We start from the raw sequence: 19,506 nt of genomic DNA, 5'->3' as shown, positions 1-19,506 counted from the left end.
CCCCCCCCTCCTTCGGCAGCATGCGCTTAATCCAATCGCCTTCCAGTAAACACCTCACATGCGCTGGGTTTCCCCGGTAACCCAATCCTCGGCTGTAAAGCGAGTTAAACGAGAACAAGAGGGCCTGAGAGGGTCCAGCTGTGGCCCGGTACCAAAGGGCAGGCGAGTTTCACGCGTTTGGTCCGACGCTAAACAGGAATCAATGCAAAACTCAACCGATAACTGATGGTTTTGATCAGATTTGACTCCTTTAACTCAATAAAATCAACTGAATCTAGTTTTTTACCATCATAGTCAGCTTATAAATTACTGTATAAGTGCCAATCCAGCTCGATCAACAGCAACAGGTGGCTTAAGCACCAAAACTGAGGCCACATAATTTACTGTTATGCACCGATATAAGCATAACTGTAGCAAAATATAAATTGAATTTAACAAACTTTGCACTGTGCAAATTTTCAACACCAATATAACAGGTAGAGCTGCACAATTTATCCACTTCTGTTCACAATTTGGCTTCACACGAGTACATTAACACAATCGTCTGTGATATTTAATGTGTAAAAATGCAACAAATACCACCACAAACAGACAACAGCCCACCTCCAGCTTCATCCTAACATTCAACTTGAGTAAATCTGATGTCAAAACACTTTTATTTTACTCTTTTCAGTGCAATTTTTGGTCACAAAGCTGTCCGAGCGGCTGGGTTGCAGTAACCAAATGGAGACTAGAAGCTTCTCCGTGCACAGCCGACTAGCTAGCATCAACATTAGCCTGCACATGAGGCGTTTATGGAACATCTGCAAATTGTAATGTCTATATATCAGGAAAAGAGGCCTTTTGGTAAAACTTAAATAATATTTTGCAGGTGAAGTCTTATTTTGATGACACGACTCGTACGTTAGCAGGAATGTAGCACAACATGGACGTGAACGCAGCGCTGTTTATTTACATGTGAAAGTGCAAAAACAATATTTTGTCTCTAAAACCATGACTCATGAATGGAATCTTAAATTGATCAAGTTAATCACGATTAGCATTTTGCACATAATCGTGTAGCCCTACCTGTAGCGACACAGCATCATGCTAACATTATATAGCTTGTATAGCTTATACCTTCTTGATACTTCAATTATCCCAATTTGTTTGGGTAAATAAAGAAAAAAATGCCATAAACACAAATTAATGTGTCCACAATGAGCGCAGGACGGTTTAGAAATTTTACCTTCAGGAAAACCAGAAGAAAAGGAGAAAATATTGGGAAAGAAAATGCTGTTGCCAACGCAGGATATATTCTCCTCTAAAAAAATCAAAGAAATCAAAGAATTTTACGATTTTAGATTAAACTATTCATATAGAAATGATCATTTCAACATTAATCTGTATGTTTTTGCTAAATTCTGCATCTAAATGAATGATTTCAAGCAACTTATAGCAAAAAAACTTCATTTTTATAACATATTAAAGCTGGATGTAGATGTAACATGGGTTTTGCATGTATTTAATATGTCATGATGTTGCATCACACACATGTGAGCGTATGAACAGAACATGCTGCAGTCTGGATGACTCACACTCAGCCGACATGTGAGGCCTTTAGTGACATACAGCCACACACACACACACACACACACACACACACACACAAACACACACACACACAGGCGCATACAGTAGATGGAGCTGACGGCGTGCACGTCCCGCTATATTAGCCCTCCCATCATGCTTTGCGGCGTGATTGATGAGGGATGAGGGCTGCAGCAGAGGCTCGTCTGTGCCATATGCTTCTACCGTGGAAGGGAGGAGGTGTGACGGAGGCAAATCCACAAAGACCTTAAACACGCCGCAAAATACGGGTTATAATACGCTCGTTAGCACATTAGCTGCAGATTAGAACAGCCTGGCAAAGCTGTAGATTCACCTGAAAATCACATTTTGCCACCTTTTTTTTTCTAAACCTCCACAAATCCAAAAGGGAGAAACAAAACTTTCCAGCCTGATCCGAGCAGCAGACTCGCAAACTGCAAAACCGCCAGTCCAAGTCCAAGAAAGTGGTATTTCAGTTTCACAATCACACACAATTCAGCATTTCCAGCAGCGTATCACAACAACACAGCAGCCGAAGTGAAACCGAAAGCAGCCAGGTTTCGGTAAATAAATCAGGACTTACTCATGGTGGGAGTCCAGGGGCGGGGGGCAGGGTGAGGCCCAGGTAGGGCGGGGCTTTGGACAGGTGAGGTTATTCTCCGCTGGGTCTTTCCTAGAGGCACTCATGACCTGAGGAGGGAACCAAAGAAAGACGTTAGAACACTTCTGCACAGTCAGAACACACTGGCGCTGAATTTCGGATCACTGGCAACAGGTTTGGATGAATATAGCGGTTTGTTTGGGGGGTGACTTAAATGCTAATTTAACAGCCTGCCTTTGTAAGAAGTTAGTATAAATCAAATATGATGCCCAATCCAATGTGTGCACTAATAGGAACTGTTTTCTGTTTTCTTGTTGCACTGATTTCTGTCTTTTACGGAATAATGTTAGTGATTAAATGACAATTAAACCATCTGTACTCGTTGCTGTCGATAGCAGGTGTTCAAACCAGACATTTAGACCAACAGAGACATTGAAATGCTTCACATTTATGTGCAAATATATGGAATGTAAATCCACTTTTCTGGTTGTTACAGCACTGGTCATGATGTGCTTCAAGAAACACGACATTTATTGTGATGCGTGTTGAATTATCATCAGTTTCTCTGTTCAGTATTGATGTTAGACACTCATATATGGAACCATTCGTTAAGGCAATGTAAGCCTTGTGTTGGTACATTTCCACATGAAGACAACATGGAAGCAACTTCACATATATTGCCAACATATAGACCCCTATCAACACCAGTTTTTGTGGTCCTACGAGTCAGTCCATTTCACCACTTTGACATGTTCAAATGACAAAAAACTGAAATCCTGTCTTGCAAGACTGTCAAATATCAAACTCCACTGATGTCAGAGGGTTCAAACGTTGGTGAAATGTTGACCAAAGTCTGTATTTTTAGTAGGAAATATGGAAACATCCATATATTTACACCTACATGAACCTTCTGGGGCCCCAATACCACCATCGTTTGACAATTTGGCACTTTTTTTCCTTTTTCAGGGGCCACTATTTAACTTTTGGGTTTTTTTTGGGGCATTTCATTCTTTAAATTTTGTTGGAGCCGTTTTTTTTTTTTTCTTCCCCAATTTTATTCCTGTTGGGGTTTTTATTTCTGGAGATATTGAAGTCTTAAAATGGGTTTTCTTTCATAGGGACCACTGCAGCCATGATTAGTGGTGCTGTGGCTCCTTCTTTACCTCCTGATTACTGCTGCAATACTGATTTTTAGTTTACTTTTTCCACCTTTGTGAAGCTTCACAGGCATGATTTTTCCAGCTCTTCTGGCATTTGTTTTGATATGGAGACATGATGCAGACAAATTCTGCAAATTCAGCTGTTCACAGTTAATTTTATAACTGAGTCCATGCAAACAGGCTAAATGTAAATCACATGTGCACCCAGTTTTGTATCAGTGATAACAAACAACAACCACCAAACACTGATTCAGTTCTCCTGTCAATCCTTTCCATTTGGAGCCATGATGTAGACATAGATAGTCGCAGCTCATTGGTCCAAAACTGAGAAGGTTCACAGATAATTTTAGAACCGTTTTCTCACTGGTGAACTCAGTTTAGTTTCACTTTTGTTTTGGATCTGCTGGAAACAGTTTCGTCTGCGTCTTTACCAAATGTCATGGCTGTGGGAGGTACATTTTTGGAGGTATTGAACCCCTCCAACAGGTGTTTTTGGAGGGTGAAATGCACAAATTCCCAGTTTTGGAGGGGGACTATAAACTGAATCATTTTAGGTTTCGGACTGTCAATCCAAGTGAGTTTATCTATGTAGCCCAATACTGCACATTTGCCCAACGGCAGTTTACCAATCTTTACAGTCCTCTGTTTTTAGATGTTCACTGTGAGAATATTAAGTCATAATTCTTGGTTTGGAGCTTTAAAAACACAACAACGACTCAGAGAAACGGCTCCAATCGATACAGAGAATGAAGCCCCATTAGAAGCTTTCGGACACTTGCTGTCTCAGACGTCACATATGCACACTCACGCTTGATTAAGGACGCCAGCCTGATCATTACCATTATCGCCGAGGGGCTCTGAGCGGCCGAATTAACAGCTCGGGCTTTGTGTGAGTGTGCATGAGCGTCCATGCATTCAAATGGTCTCCGTCCCTGGACTAAATAACAGTAATCTGATGATAGCATGCGGTAATAATGGGCAATTTGATCACTCTGCAGATGCTTGCGGGAGGCGGAGGGAGGAACAGCAGGAAGCCGGAGGGGGGAAATGATGCAGGTGATGTAGAAATTAAGCTCCCCCCCTCCTCCACCCCCCCACGAGCACTGCAGATGTGGAGGATCCGATATCCTCCGAGGCTAAAAGCAGCACAGGTCAGCAGAAAGCTTCGGCGGCGGCGGCGGCGGAGGGAGCGACGAACAAGCAGCAGAGCAGCAAAGAGTGCAGAGATTTACTCATGGTAAAGATGGAGCCGATACTGGCTCCTGGGCGTCGTTATCTCCGTCATTATCGTTAAATTCACTATCGGGTCTGGATGGTTTCAAAAACTGTTTAGCGGAGTTAAAGTGCAGCAGCGTTCCGACCGCGGACGCAAACTTTAAAGCACCCAAAGGAAACGTTTTAATAGTGAGAGAATCAAATCCCCCGTATCAGTCCATCTTTCTGCCCTGTTTTATGTTAGCGGGTTAATCATCAAGGCTATAAATTGTCAGAAAAGAGTGAAAAATAACATCTTCAAATGTCAAACAGTCCAAACTATGTCATTTATGCGAGCCCCAAACCCCACCAGTGGGTCTGAAAGGCAAGAAAATCTCACGAAAATATGATGTAGAGGCGCAATTCCACCTTCAAGTGTTGACATTCAGGAGGGAAAATTAGACTTGACGTTGACCTGAAGTGCTGTGCAGCCTTAAAAAAACAGAAAAGGTGCAGCTACACCAATTATCACCCATTAAATATCAGATGAACTCAACGCTTGTGGAAATTGTGTGTTCTCACTCAGTGCACTTTAGCACGAAAAAAGGTTAATTTTAAAGGATACGCCTGGTGCTATTTTGAGTTTTGTCTACAAATTCCATGACAAAAATACAAAAAAAATCCCCAATACGTCTCTAAATATCTTGGTTCCTTTACCCTCTGTGACTCTTGAATCACAGTAAGAGATGTGAAAACAGAAATAATCAGACGATCCATGAACGCATCATGGATGATGTGTGGTTCTGTCGGGAGAAATAACCAAAAAATAATAATTTCATCAACATCACTGTAATATACATGCCCAGAAGACACATTCTGCATGGTGACACATCTTCATAGACTTGATGTGCAGAGTCGAGTGAAAACGTTTTCTCTGGACCCTTAAAGTTGTCGCACCACATCACTGATAAACACCTTCAGCGCTCACATCAGATAAAGCCAGAAGCAGCGGTCAGAGCTAACTAACATGTCAGCCCGGGAGCTGCTGGTGTGTCGGACCCGACTAGAAAACAAAACACGCTGGGTTCTGATGCACATCACACGCTGGGAGCTGATAAATGAATCCCTCGTGTTGCAGAGGAAACAAATGGAAGTGAACTTTGCTGCCGCCGGGCCAGAACAGAAACGTCTGAGGTTATCGCAAGAAGAGACGGTTTGCATCACAAACATGAGGTCCAGCCGCCTGCTGTAGATGCTACCAGGCCGATAAATGACCCTCATTGTTGGACCATTTCAACACATATGAGCTAAGAAGAACCTCATCCACATTCTAGTCGGCTCACTGGGCTGTTATCACCTCTTAGGATGGAAGTTTTCTGATTTTCACGAGTAACAGCCAATCACTGAAAGCCATTGTTTACACAGAGAGACAGACGAGCACATTAGTAGAGCAGGTTTCTCGTTTAAGTCAAAACACTCCAATAGTTCTCTTGTTGTTGTCAGTGCAGCTTGATCATATTCTGCTAGTGTTGCTAGGCTAAAGCTAGCACTAAAAGGGTTTGCTGTGCCTCTTAGCCTACAGCTAACGCTAGCTAGAGTATCATAATGTAACTAAAGTAAAACTGACTTTAAACTGACTGTTGTAACTGACAGACGCGTCTCTGCAGCAGATACACAACCTGCAAAAACTGAACGAGAAGCAAGAAATTAGCTGCTTTCACAGTGGCTAAGGCTACGCTAATGGCTAGCGGCTAAGTTAGGAGACAGCCACAGATTAATGTGAAACACAGTCTGGAAAAAATAACCAATAGCGTTTTAACATTTGAGGCTTCGTCGGCAATAAAAGCAAAGACAGAAGAGAGAAAGAGCAGCAGACAGTTATTGATCTCAATCAATCGATCAGTAAACGGAGGCGAGCTTTGTAGCATCATGTGATACTTGGACGTCATTGTTTCTATTTGTGTGATACATATTCAGTTATAGTAATTCTTAATAATGATTAACCTAGTTATGAATGACAGGTTTCTTGCTATCACAGGCTCTTAACACATAACATTTAATGTATATCGGTTCTAAATATCAGTTATTAGTCTTGGAAACCCCACAACAGTCGATCCTGAGCAGACACCTGCTCGACTTCACTGCTTTTAAAGTTTAGACTTAAAACATCCGATAAAGCTGATAGTTGGTTCTACTGTAGCGACCCTGAACCGTCCCTTAGTTCAGCTGCTGGGAGACTTCCCATCATGCACCTCTACTGTCTAATGCTCTCCATGTATTGACATGCTGCTACTGCTCGTCATTCCGTCTCTTAGTTTGCATTTGATCCTGTTCCTCTTCTCGTACCTTTCTGTGGTTTCTGGCTTCACCAACCTGCACAAACCAGTTTAATAATCTCTTGTTCGTTGCTCACTTTTCCTTTTCAACCAGTCGAGTCTGTAAAAAGGGCGTTTTTTTTTTTTTCCTTCCTCCTGCTCAAAGGAAATCATCATCATCGTGTTTCTCTCCATAAAATCATATTATAAGGTCCTGACCGGGCTGTGTGAAGCACCAGAGAATGACTTCTGCTGAACTGAATTAGCACTATATCAATAAAATTACATTTGCCTTCAGCAGCTCCGGCTGGTTCAGAGAACAGCCAGTTTTGTGGGTTTAAATGATTCCATTATAGAGACTCTAATACTGTGAGAAACTGAGTAAACAAAGCTCAGTGCAGAGTTTGGTTAAAGCTGTTTTTGAGGAATCTCCTTCTAAGCTGCAGCTACAGCTCGTCGTTATACGTCCAGAAACTCCTCCTTTAACTGTTTCAGGTTCTGGACGACGACATGCAAGAGTGGCAGATCTCCGAGGGCTTCAGACGGACGGTCTAAGCTTCAGGCTGTGACCTGGGATTAGATCCACCATATGTTCACCTCTGGCCCGAGCTGAGACGCCAACCGCTCACCGGGACTGAAGCTAACGGAGCTGCAGCTCATCGGACACACTGAGGAGCAGAAGTCTGAGATTTACACTCGAAAGCGAAATGCTAATGACGCGGCTATGACGTCTGATGAACAAACACTTGTTTAATTAGGGAACAACTGCTCACAGCACACCTTGTTTCCATCATCACATCTAATGTAGAAGCAACTCGTTAATCAATTAGCAGATAATCATTCAATCACTATTTTGAACACTGATGAATTGTTTCTCTAACTTATCAGATAAAAACCCAGATATTCTGTATCTGCTCTCAAATGTGAGGATTTGTTGTTTATTGTTGGTTTTTACCATTTTTGACAATTAATTGATTTAACAAAGATAAAAAATAACAATATTAATCAGACAAACTGTTCCTGGTCATGTTTTGCTTATTGGAGCAAAGAGTTCAAGCATTAGTTGATGACTTAATTATTCCATCAATGCATGTATTTACAGGCAACAAGCTGAAGAGCAGCTTTAATTCAGAAATCCTTCTGTATATTTCCAAAGGGTTAGAAGGTCTAGTTTCACAGTGGGAGTGTATGCGCTCATAAAATCAACTAAAGCTGCAGCACGCAGGATGGTAGAAAAAGGATGAGCTAGTTTTGAAAACAAACCACCAAAAAGATCCTCCAGGTTTCCCTCCAGAGTCTCTTCTATCAAACGCATTAATGTGAACTGTTGGAGGAACAATCTGCTGCAGATTTTGAACTTCATTGAACTTGCAATACGGTTGTTAAGTTTTAAAGTGGGGCTTTGCTTCGATATTCAAAGTGTAAAAGATTCAGCATCTAAAGCGAGACAAAAGGAGGACGAAGGAAATTTGCAAAACCAGTGACCTGAGTCAGACAAAAGCTGCATAAAGTTGATTAAATCTGCAGCTTTTGCGATTTGAAAATTGCATTATTTTAATTTAAAAACATCGACTTGTTCAGCCCCACACAGACGATCTCACTGCATTCACAAGATGTCACATCCAAAGCCAGTATAGTCTAACGATCACATAGACAGGTGCATGAGAACATGAGCACTAATGACATAAATTAACACAACAATCCGTCACGTTTAGCTCTATGAGATGGTGCAGGTTGAGGTGAAACTGTGAAATGTGGCTGAACTTTGTCGCAGGGCGTGTGCAGGTAGCAGTGAAACCAGCGGTGATGTCATGCAGTCTGAACTGGACGGGCTTTTTACAGTCACTGCTGCAGATAACACGTGTGTGAGTTTTTATGATGGTTGCACTGGTTTGTTCATTTCACTCAGAATGACAAGAAACTTTAGAAATTCTACAACACATTGGAGGCGTTTCAGCACCACAACACAAAAACACAACACTGTGGAAGTTTGGACTCAATTAGGAGCCTTTCATTCTAAAATACAAACACAATCTCTGATCCAGTTCTTCCACAGATTCCACACAATGCTGCTTTAATAATGCATCATACGTTTGCTTTGATGTCTCAGGATTAGACAAACGGCACCGAAACAGTCAGACTGCTGGACTACAATCCACTCCAACTGCATTTAAACTCCGTCAAACCACAAAGCTACTTGAGAAACAGCAGCTCTTTTGTTGTGCTGCTGTAAACCCAGCAGGCCGGCAGCTGTGAGGGATGTGGAGCTGCCGTTACGACGTGTTAAAGACTAACCGTGTAACCTCAGAGCTCTCTGAAGTGAATTAATAACTACCTACTGACATGAAAACAGTCCAGACTGACATCCGAGTGTCGCAGCGGGAAACGGGCAGCTGGCGGCGGAATCTGTCCCGAATTATCTGCGTCGGCCCTCGTGGACGCCAGATACCGGTGTGTTTGTTGGGCATCGGGTTGGCCGACACGCGGGGCAGAGGGCGGCTCAGCATCTGGTGCTGTGTTTGTGCGCTGCTGCTCTGAAGCCGGGCTTTAAGACAGAGCGGCAGGACCGAGCCAGCAGGGATCAGCAGCCAATAAAGACCGGCGGCAGCAGCCCGGTGCCAAGGCCTGGACGGCAGTGAGGGAATGTAGAAACCCTCTGTTATGTGTGTGGACTGCATCTGGTATGTGGGTGAGCTGCCCGCCTTGTCGAGTCAGTCGGATTCTGCTGAGCTGTATTTTTAAATTTATTTCAGCTGGTTTGTTTTTACGTGAAACCTGCTTGTTAAAAGAAATTCTTCACCATTTTTAGGGAATTTACTTTCATGCCCAGAGTGAGAGAAGAAGATTGACACCTCACATGTCATGGCAAATATAAACCCCACAGCTGGTTAGCTTAGCTTAGCATAAGGCAGGGAAAGCAGCTAGTCCAGCTCTGTACGACGATAAAATCTACATACCAGTGTGGCCTAAATAAGTGAGAAAGATCATGTTAAATCTTTACAGGCACTGTTTAGCAGACTTTGTCCTGCTTGAACAAAAGACTAGTTGTTGCCTGCCTTTATGCTAAGCTAAGCTAATTAGCTGCAGCGCCAAAATTTAATCTGTGCAAGACAATGGCTAAGTGCATTACCCAAGAGATGTCCAACTACACTTTTACCCTTAAAATGTAAATATATTCAATTTATTAACCAAAACACAAAAGAAAAAGTGTTCCTGATGCAGTCAAGGCATTCTAGAACTGATAGGTATCAGTACAAACCTAAGCTCGATCTTTGTTTATGTTTGTCGTCACACAGCTGTTACGCGGAAAGAGCACAATTTGTAGCAAAGATACGAATATTGAATAATTTTCTAAACCACTAATCGGCAGCATTATCAGTCAACACACGAGTCCTGGTCGGAGGCCATTGAGCGTCACAGTAGTCTTTGTCATGGTGCCCCTTGCTAGCTAAACACTGCTCTCTGCTAGCCAACACAGCACTGCTAATAAACATTCAGAGGTACTAACAGGTCAACAGGTAGAATTTCTTGCTGGTACTGGAAGAATCAACTGATTATTCAATTTCAACAGAACAATCAAAGCTTTTTTTTATGTTGCGGTGTGAACGAAACAACGATGCCGAAAGTAAATGAAGGCATTGTTATTCAAACATATCATGCTGCAACTGATTTTGCTGCTTGATGCGTAAAGAAAACTCACGATTCCACTTTTACAAGGCACTTTTCAAGTAAGCTGGAAAAAATTACTGTCCTTTTATATATAAACTGCAAAAAAAAACCAAAACTAAATATCACAATACCTGTTGTTTCCGATATTATGCAGCTTTGTTTTTATGACTATCTTTAGGTTTTGGACTATTGATGTATTGAAATGTGGCTTCATTACAGCCGTTTATTTGGCTAAACAGAACTGATCAAGGTCACAATAACCTTCATTTATATTCTCGTTATCATCTCCTGTGGTCTGATTCTAATCTTCTACTTTAAAGCATTTTATCAGCAGCTCATGAAACAGACAAACAGAATCATGAAACCGAGCAAACTGCAGCTGAATAACTTCACAGCCTTGACATGTGTTGACTTTGACTCTCCGTCCTCTCCGGCGCTGCTGCTGCTGCTGCTGCTGCTACCTGTTTTACTTTCACGCCCACACAGACGCACAAACACAGTCAGGGTCGGGTATAAAATTGCAAACACAACAGACAGAGGCGTCCTGTATGAGCGGCGGCGGCGTTGCTACGCTACAGTCGGACAAAAAAAAGGGAACCACCTGACGACGAGCAAATAAAACTCGGCCTTTCAGCAGGAAAACACAGCGACGGACTCGATTGTTCCTGCCGAGGCTCTGCAGACAGATAGAAGGGGAACAGAGTGAACTAATTTGTGGATGTTGACCCTGAAGGCTGCAGGGCTTTTCAATTTCCAGTCCGTCAGCGAGCCACAGATCCAACAGGACAGAAACGTTTCTGGATCACTGAGGCTTTTTGTTCTCTTCGCCGGATAAGGACACGACGGTCAGATCAACGCATTAACAGAGAAAAGAGTCAAAAAATGGGGAATTGGCTTCGTTTACTGAGGTGTAACGTCCTTTGTAGAGAACACAGTGAAGAGTAATTCACAGGACATGGAACCACGAACTAACTAAACGCACTTTAAAGTTGCTGTGATGAGTCGTTGTGACGTGATAATGTTGGTAATCGGTCATTTAAAGTCATATTTCTGCACTAGTTGATATAAAACAACATTCAAGTTGTGGTAAATGAAATAAATTGGCTTTATTTACTTTCACTGTTCGTCCTTAAAAACTTGTTTATGCTCTGAATTATTTATATCTTGGTAATTTAAAATGCACTTGATTGTCGTAAAAAAGTTAATTGCAGTAACTGAATATTTTCCATTGGATGGACATAATTAAATCAACAGTTGTCATAACTCATTAAAGACTAATTTTCATGTTGCCTAATAAACATGATTAAATAATGTAGTATTTACATGACGTTTGACAGCTTTTAAGCGATTAGATTCATTCATTCTCCAATAAAGTCTGTTTGGAAAAATAAGTAGAACCAACTCCAATAAGTTAAAAATTAGAAATGTTGTAGAAATACCACAGTTACATATGTTTAAACTCAACTTAATTAAATCATGAAAAGTATTTCCATGTGATTAAATGGCGAAAAGTGATATTTTTTTGACCAACTTAAATTATTTGAGTTGAATCAACTTATTAGTTGGACCAACCCAATTAAATTAAGTTGGACCTAAACCTTGAAATTAAGTTGAACCGACCTTCATAAATTATAAATTAGAGCTACTTCTATGATTTAATTAAGTGTATTTAAATGGCTGTCTATTGATTGCAGTTAAATATGGTTAAACTAAAGCTGTTAAATTACTTGGCTCAACTCAATTAAATCAAGTTGGATCAAAACCTTTGAAATAAGTTGAATCCACCCCAATAAATTCTAAATATTCCAAATAATTTAATTAAGTTCTTTCACTGAGTTATTTTTAATTGCACTCAAATATGATTAAATTCAACTTTTAAGTATTTTCACATGATTCTTTTAATTACTTTGGACCAACTTATTTTACTCGAGTTGAATCAACTTCATTTACTTGAGTAATTTAAATGCTGTAAATTTAGTTGGCTGAACTCAAGTAAATGAAGTCGGACCCCAAACCTTGGAAATAAGTCGAATCAACCCTAATACATTAGAAATATTTTACATAATATAATTAATTTAATTTAAACAGTTATTTTTTGTGCAGTTTGTTGTTGTTGTAAACTTATTTAAAATGTGAATAAAGGTCTCGTTGGACCAACTTAATCTACTCGGGCTGAATCAACTTAATTTATTCGTGTAATGCTGTAAAATGAGTTGACTCAACTCGATAAAATTAAGTTGGACCCTAAACCGTTTAAATGAATTAAACAAACGCTAATAAATTATGTTGACCCAATGTGAGGACATTAAACTGGTCCAACAGAAGAAAGCTGCTGAATTATGTATAAACACTTTTAAGTTCTTTTTTAAACACAAATGTCACTTTTAGTCAAAATAAAATGGGAATGAGATGTGTTCTTCTTCTTTTTCTTCCTGGATTAACATATTACCCTTTTACTTACAGGTTGACAGCGTAAAATCATTAACCTGAATTGATTCCAGTGTAATTAGCGCTGAAACAATTAGCGGATTTGTTAATCAAACCGGAGCTTTTACTGGTTCCGGCTTGTTAAACATGCAGATCTGCTGCTTTTCTCTCTTTAACACCGTTGCAAAGCGAGTGTATTTGGGTTTTAGACTGTTGGTAGAACAAAATATGTTTAAAATAATCATTAGAAGGTGTAACGTCAGTAAAACCATGTTTGATGGCATCAGGAGCTGTGATGATGGAGAACATACAGTTAACTACTATCAGCAGGAAGCCTCCCGTTCAGCAGGTCTGTGAAATGCCAGCGAGAGCAGCGTCTGTGTCTAAAACCAGCAGGAGGCTTTGTGTTGAAAGGTCAAGCGCTGACAATGGACAGAGTTTTAAGACGACCAATCAGAGCTTTAATCTAAAAAACGCCGCAGGAGTGAACTCCTGTCCGACTGAAACTGGACCGGCCGAGCAGCTGACGGACTTCTGAGCTCTGAAAGTTTAATGAAGGTCAGCGAGGAGGCAGATTACGAATCGGGGTTAAACCCGTCTGGTTAAAGGAGTCGTCTGTGGAACTTCACATCAGCTTACGTACACAAAAACTCTTTAAAATGAGGCTTTTCTGTGTGTCTCATCCACAAAAAAACTCAACGTTATGTCATTAAAAACTGAGCTCTTTGGAAAACTCCTTTCCGGGTTTGTCATGACACTAAGTTCGCCTTCATCCTGGTTCACATGAGGCCATTTTGTGCAACTTCTCACAGCTAATCTTCTGCTATACTGAGGAACAAAAGCCCCAGAACCAGTCCAGACGTGGTTCCCTTCTTTCTCAAAGTATGTTTGGTGACTTTCGACTGCAGGACGCGATGTGGCGCCAACGTCTACACAAACTGGCCCATCATCGGGTCTTATGGTCTTTCTGCGATGTCCGTCAACTCTAAGCAGTGCACCAAAACAAGTAGCTACTGGACTTTACTCCACATAGAAAACAGAACAACAGAGGTGAAGATGGTGAAGCTAGAGGGCCAGTAAGACCCCCACAGCCACCCCACCCTGGAGTTTTCTACCCCACAAAGAGGTTCTATAGAAGTGGTTCTTGTATTGAGAACCTGCACAAAGGTTCTAAGACCGCCTACGAGTTCCTACAGTGGAAGAAGGTTGGTAGCTTAGAGGAACCAGAACTGACGACTCCTGGTTCTGGTCTTCTGGGTCTTTAGCTGTGTTTTCGGGTGTTTGTATGGGCAGAGATTTGGTTTTTTGAGAACAAAGGAGGAGAAAGAAAAGATTTTTAACGATACCTGTGTGCCAGTTTTCCACAATATATTCCTTCAACGTCAAACACGTCAAGTAACAGCTTCGTTTGTTGGATGCAGAAAGACAACTTGGCCTTTCAGAGGCTGATCTACCAGAGAAGTCCGTCTGATGGAACATCTTTTATGCTAATTTATGGGTTCCTGGATGCTCTGAGTTTAGTTGTATGGCTTAACTTAAAAGAGGCCACATGTGCAGCAGAAAAACAGCAGAAAATGAAGATTTGCGAACAAAAACCAACTGTATAGAAACAAGTCGACTCCACACGAGTTGATGTCAAACAGAAACAGGTTCTCTGCAGGCAAACCGACTGATTTAAGCATTTAAATCGGCGCCACGAAGCTCCGTACGACGAGTGCAAAGCCGGATCTGAAGGTCATCCACAGTACGCCGTACGAGAACGAATCCAAACCACTTTTTTCCACCTTTTTAAAGTCGTTTCTATCTCACACGGAGATGTTCCCCCGACAGGATCGCCCACTTCATTCAGGATGATTCATTCTTTCCAAACATCGTTATTCAAATCATCTGCTGAAGAGTTTCCAAACGGTTCACACTCAACAAAAGACTTCACCCTAAAAAGTCAGCTGAGAGTTCCTGTTTTGTTTTTTCATATTGCAGCATTAAACACATCACAAAAAAGCAAATGTTTTCTCCAGCAGGACGAACATCTACGAGCTAACTCTGTCAGAAACACCAACACATGAGCAGCCCTGTCCGATATCTGATTTGTTTTGTCCGTAACACAAACACTAGTAGAAGGACTGTTTTGGATTTGCCGTTTGCTAAACTGATCAGAATCTCAACCTCAAACCTCCAAAGGATGTCCAACAAAATGAACATTTCCATAATTTCCTTCACAAATTCTACAATAAAAACAATAAAAGTGGGCGTCGTAGAGTAAAACTCATTCAGCTGAGAGGCTTCGATGAGTTTAAAGAGAAGAAATGTTTAGATGTTGAATCTGCAGGAAGCCCAACATGAACCAGATCACCAGAGTTTATTATCAAGTTTTCTGCAACTCATCTGTAGCAGAAAAAGCTGAATTCACGTCTACGTCTTTAGTTTTATATCTGCTTCTCCACAATAAAAGTCACTTGTGCTGATATTTGTTGTTTCTGAGCAGCAGCAGGAATGTTGCCTCTACTTTCTATCTGCACTTTGCATCAGGGCTGGAACAGGGCTGATCCCAGAGAGGTGACACAACGGCTCCGAATAAGAGCTGATAAAGCGAACAGTCCGACCCGGACACATCCTGACACGCTGGAGGTGCAGCTCTGCGGAGGAAACTCTCCTCTCAGGCAGGTTTTAACAGTAATGCCAGGGCAGGGCAGGCGGACTCTGGTGAGTTCTGGCTCCGCTTGTGGTTGTTTACTTGACATTCTGGGGGTTTGTTGGCCCTCCAGGTGATTGAAAGCCTCCGGTCCTGCAGGTGGGAAACTGGAGTCGAGGCTTCTGCTCTGAAAACCGTGTTTGAGCCTCAGTTCAGCCACAAGCAGCTCGTGTTTTCAAACTGCAAAGCTCCTGCCAGCGTTAAGCCGCATTATCCTGAAGCGGGATAGGAAGGATTGAAGAGGCACACCACCGTCAGGGCGGCGGCATTTACATACATGATGCTCTGCTGGAATTTTCAAAATAAAATGCGTTAAAATCCGGTTCACGTGCATTTTATTGCTTAATACGAGGAATCTACCTTAGAGTTTGGGTGTATGACAGCTACAACTTAAAAGAAGGATAAAATTTTGAATTTTCAGTGCGTTTTACGTGGTAGTCAGTTGCAGAAACATTTAAATATACACTGTTTTCAAGCTTTAACACTCTTTTATCAGGCGTGTCAGCTTTGTGATGCTGAATTTTAATCACTGATCATTTATTTTCCACTTCCTACACTAAAATATTACATTACAAAACAAATATTTTGCACTCCTGTGAAAATAATGTGGCAGATTACAATAATATTTGTTATTTATTTACATGGGAAGGTGCTGTGGCTGAATTTAAGTGCAAAATAAAACTTTTTTAGTTGAATTGTTTTTAAAACTACTTGAGTTTGATGAATATTGTGAAATATTTTCGTAGTAATGTGTCATCCTGGGTTTTTTTTTTCTTATTTTGGATGCAAAATTGTGCATTTTCTAAAACCTGTTTACACATAATGTTTGTTTGTTTATTTATTTCAGCATATTTTCCACTTACAGTTCAGTTTTCATGCCTGTTTTCACTCCATTCTTGCAACTCTGAGCTGAAATTAACACGCTTCGTGCTTTTATTTTGAAACCAACTTTGCTTTCTGACCGTTTTCGTGTCGTTCCGGGTGACTTGACGCACTCTGCTGCAGAGGTAACTCTTATCTCCGGTTTCTCCCGAAGCGCAAAAAAACATCCCACAGTGCGCAACTTGAGCAGAAACAGCCGCACCGACGCGCCAAACCTTCACATCCGCAGCTTTTCCGGTTTTAAGACGCGAGCAACTGATTGATTTAAACGCTGGAAGAAAAAGCAGCAGCTCGGAGCTCATCAGCGTGATTGACAGGCGGCAGCAGCCAATCAGAGGCCTGGGACCGCTCCGCTCCAGCCAATGGGAGGCCGTGATTGGTGCTCGGGCCGCAGTGACTCCGTTGCGGGAGGCAGCCTGGGGGGTTTCGGTCGAGTCAAGCTCGCAGCGATTACCAAAACTGAGACCGGAACTAGAGCGGTTTGGAATACAAAATAAAACCGGTGCTTGCAAATCTACAGTTTATGCGCTAGAATGGTTTTAACATGAATACAGCTCTGAAGATAAATATTAAAGGTGTTTTCAGTATTTAACTGAAACATTGAGAAAACCAAGGATTCTGGGAATTATGTTATTATTGACTTAATATTACATAAACAAGGATTTTGTTTACATTTTGGCACTGTGTGTTTTGCTGCTGTTACGCTCTAAATGTGTCCGCTGTGGGATTAAAAACTCAAAATAAGACAATAAAGCTTATTAACACACTGATAACAGTCGTACTTTGTGCACTAGAAATATGACAACTGAGGGAAAAAAGTCACGTTTTGTTTTTTATAAAGCTCGTTGAAGTCAAGCGTCCAGTAAAACTAAATATTTATACACGTTCAGCATTTCAAACTAACCTAACAAGAATAAATACTGGCATTAAGACTCTGTTTTTACCACATTTATTCACATATTAAGTATTAAAACCCGACAAAACACTTGCTGTTTGATTAGAATAAATATTACACCTGAGACAGTGAATAAATCTGTTTATTCTGTTCCTGCTCATCTCCAGACTTCATCCACTGTTTATGTGACATAAACATGCTGGATATTCGTTTATCTTTCACACTTTAAACTGTTTATTCTGCCGTGTTCATCTCAGCACATTCAAACTGACTTTTAAACTTTTTCTCACTGAGACGTTCCACATTTTACGGCTTCTTTCTTTCTTGTTAGATGAAAAACTGCAACGACAGTGAAGTTAAATCTAATTCGAACAGCTCAGAGCCCACAGCGTCACTGGTTATGGACTAAATATTAAACTAAACACTAGAATACAAATAAAAACCCAGCTACCCATGCATTTACTGGCTTCCCTTTAGAAAAGCACTGTTTTTTTTTCTATCTATTTCTTTTTATGTGGATTATTTTGGGTTTTGCTTGATTTTTTGGACATTATTTTTATTTTAATCCTTATTTTTTGAAGAAAAAAACTACAAATCATTAATGCAACATATTTTCAGGCATGAATTACTCGTCATTTGCTCCAAACATGCAGGTTTACTTAATAAACATTTGATATTATTTCATCTTGATGTCAGTATTATTGCCAGTTTTACTTTTTCACTTCTACTTTTATTGTAGCTGACTATTTTGTCTTTACTTACATCCTATCAAACACATTTAATGCGACGTTGTTTTGTTTTTTTTTAAAAAATCAATATCTGCCCTTCATGATAAATTCCGCCTCATCTGGTTTTGTGCTCCAATTCGTTTGCTTTTATTTTGTAGGATGATACCGGATGCGTCCACCTCGCCGTCGCGCAGCTTGACAGCGGGGGTCCGTCTCGGTAGGCCTCGGTGAATACAAATAAGCACAAAGTTTGCAGTAATAAAACACGATGTCCCCCGTTTCAAACACCTCAAATAACCGGAATAAATCCGCGCCGAGGCCCAGCAGAGTCCCGCAGAGCCTCGTCCGGTTCCCACTTGGCTGCCCCGCCGCCGCCGCTGCTGCTGCCGGGCTGCCCGTCATTCAGCCCCGCAGTAGCGCCGCGGCTCCCGCTGACGGATGCATTTCACCGAGAACCGGACAAGTTGTGGCCGCCGCAGAAAGAAAAACGCGTCCCTCACCTTCGCTCTCCAGTCGACGGGCTCCTCCTCGATCACATCGCTGCGGGGGGATCCGCGGCCGGAGCGGCGCGCCGAGCGTCCATGGTCCCGTACCAGGAAGTCCGGAGCACTTCTCCAACTCCGTGTGGAGGCAGCAGGATTCCAGCCAGGTAGCAATGCGCCGCCCGCCGGGCTCAGCTGATCTCACCGGCTGCTGCTGCTGCTGCTGCTGCTGCGGCGGCGGAGCTCCGACCTGCAGCAGGAGGAGCCGCTCCAGGCAGGTGTTCTGGTCTCAGGTGGAGAACCGAGCCGCAGGACTCACCTGGAGACACTAATCCACCTTCATCAGGTCCTGTTGCTAAATAAACACCCATAAATCACGTTAATCCGCCTCTCAGTGGGTCTGTGCTGCTTAGAAAAACAAGATTAGTTTGGTTTTATTCTTTATTTCATATCAGATAAACTTTATTAAACCTGAAGGAAACTCTGGTGTTCAGAAAATAATATTTTAAAAAAAGAAATAATATTACACATGATAATAAAATATTCTAAAGTGATTTATACTCAAACTACTGAGGAAGTTATTTCTGTAAATTACTTTAATATTTGTTATTAATTCATTTATTTGTCTGGAAAGTGAATTTAATAAATGTGATAATTAACAATAAACTGTATTTAAATGGTGATTTTTATTTATTTTTTGACCGATATTGCAAAAAAGATTTTAGTGGGTTTGAGATTATTTTTTTTTTTGCAACCCAAAATTGTATTTTCTGTAAAACATCATTACATATAAATTAAATTTTTATTGTATTTTGTTTTATTTATTTTATTTGTATTTTATTAGGGTCCGAGCACCCAAAAGGGTGCGAAG

At 41.2% G+C, this 19,506-nt stretch overlaps 1 protein-coding gene across 1 annotated transcript in view; it reads right to left on the bottom strand.

Moving 5' to 3' along the window:
• Nucleotides 1–19,290, bottom strand: part of usp6nl (USP6 N-terminal like) — a 109,356-nt gene extending 90,066 nt beyond the window's left edge. Inside the window, exons 1-2 of the mRNA XM_008291923.1 lie at nt 18,654–19,290; nt 2,174–2,280 (exon numbers count right to left, since the gene is read on the bottom strand). Of these exons, the coding sequence (XP_008290145.1) occupies nt 2,174–2,177 (4 nt within the window). The 5' untranslated portion in view covers nt 2,178–2,280; nt 18,654–19,290. The remainder of the gene's footprint in view (nt 1–2,173; nt 2,281–18,653) is intronic.
• Nucleotides 19,291–19,506: the final 216 nt, after the last annotated feature.

This window comes from Stegastes partitus, unplaced genomic scaffold (genome assembly GCF_000690725.1).
Source record: "Stegastes partitus isolate 25-593 unplaced genomic scaffold, Stegastes_partitus-1.0.2 Scaffold769, whole genome shotgun sequence".
Taxonomy (NCBI): Eukaryota; Metazoa; Chordata; class Actinopteri; family Pomacentridae; genus Stegastes; species Stegastes partitus.
This window is presented reverse-complemented; position numbering and strand designations above follow the sequence as displayed.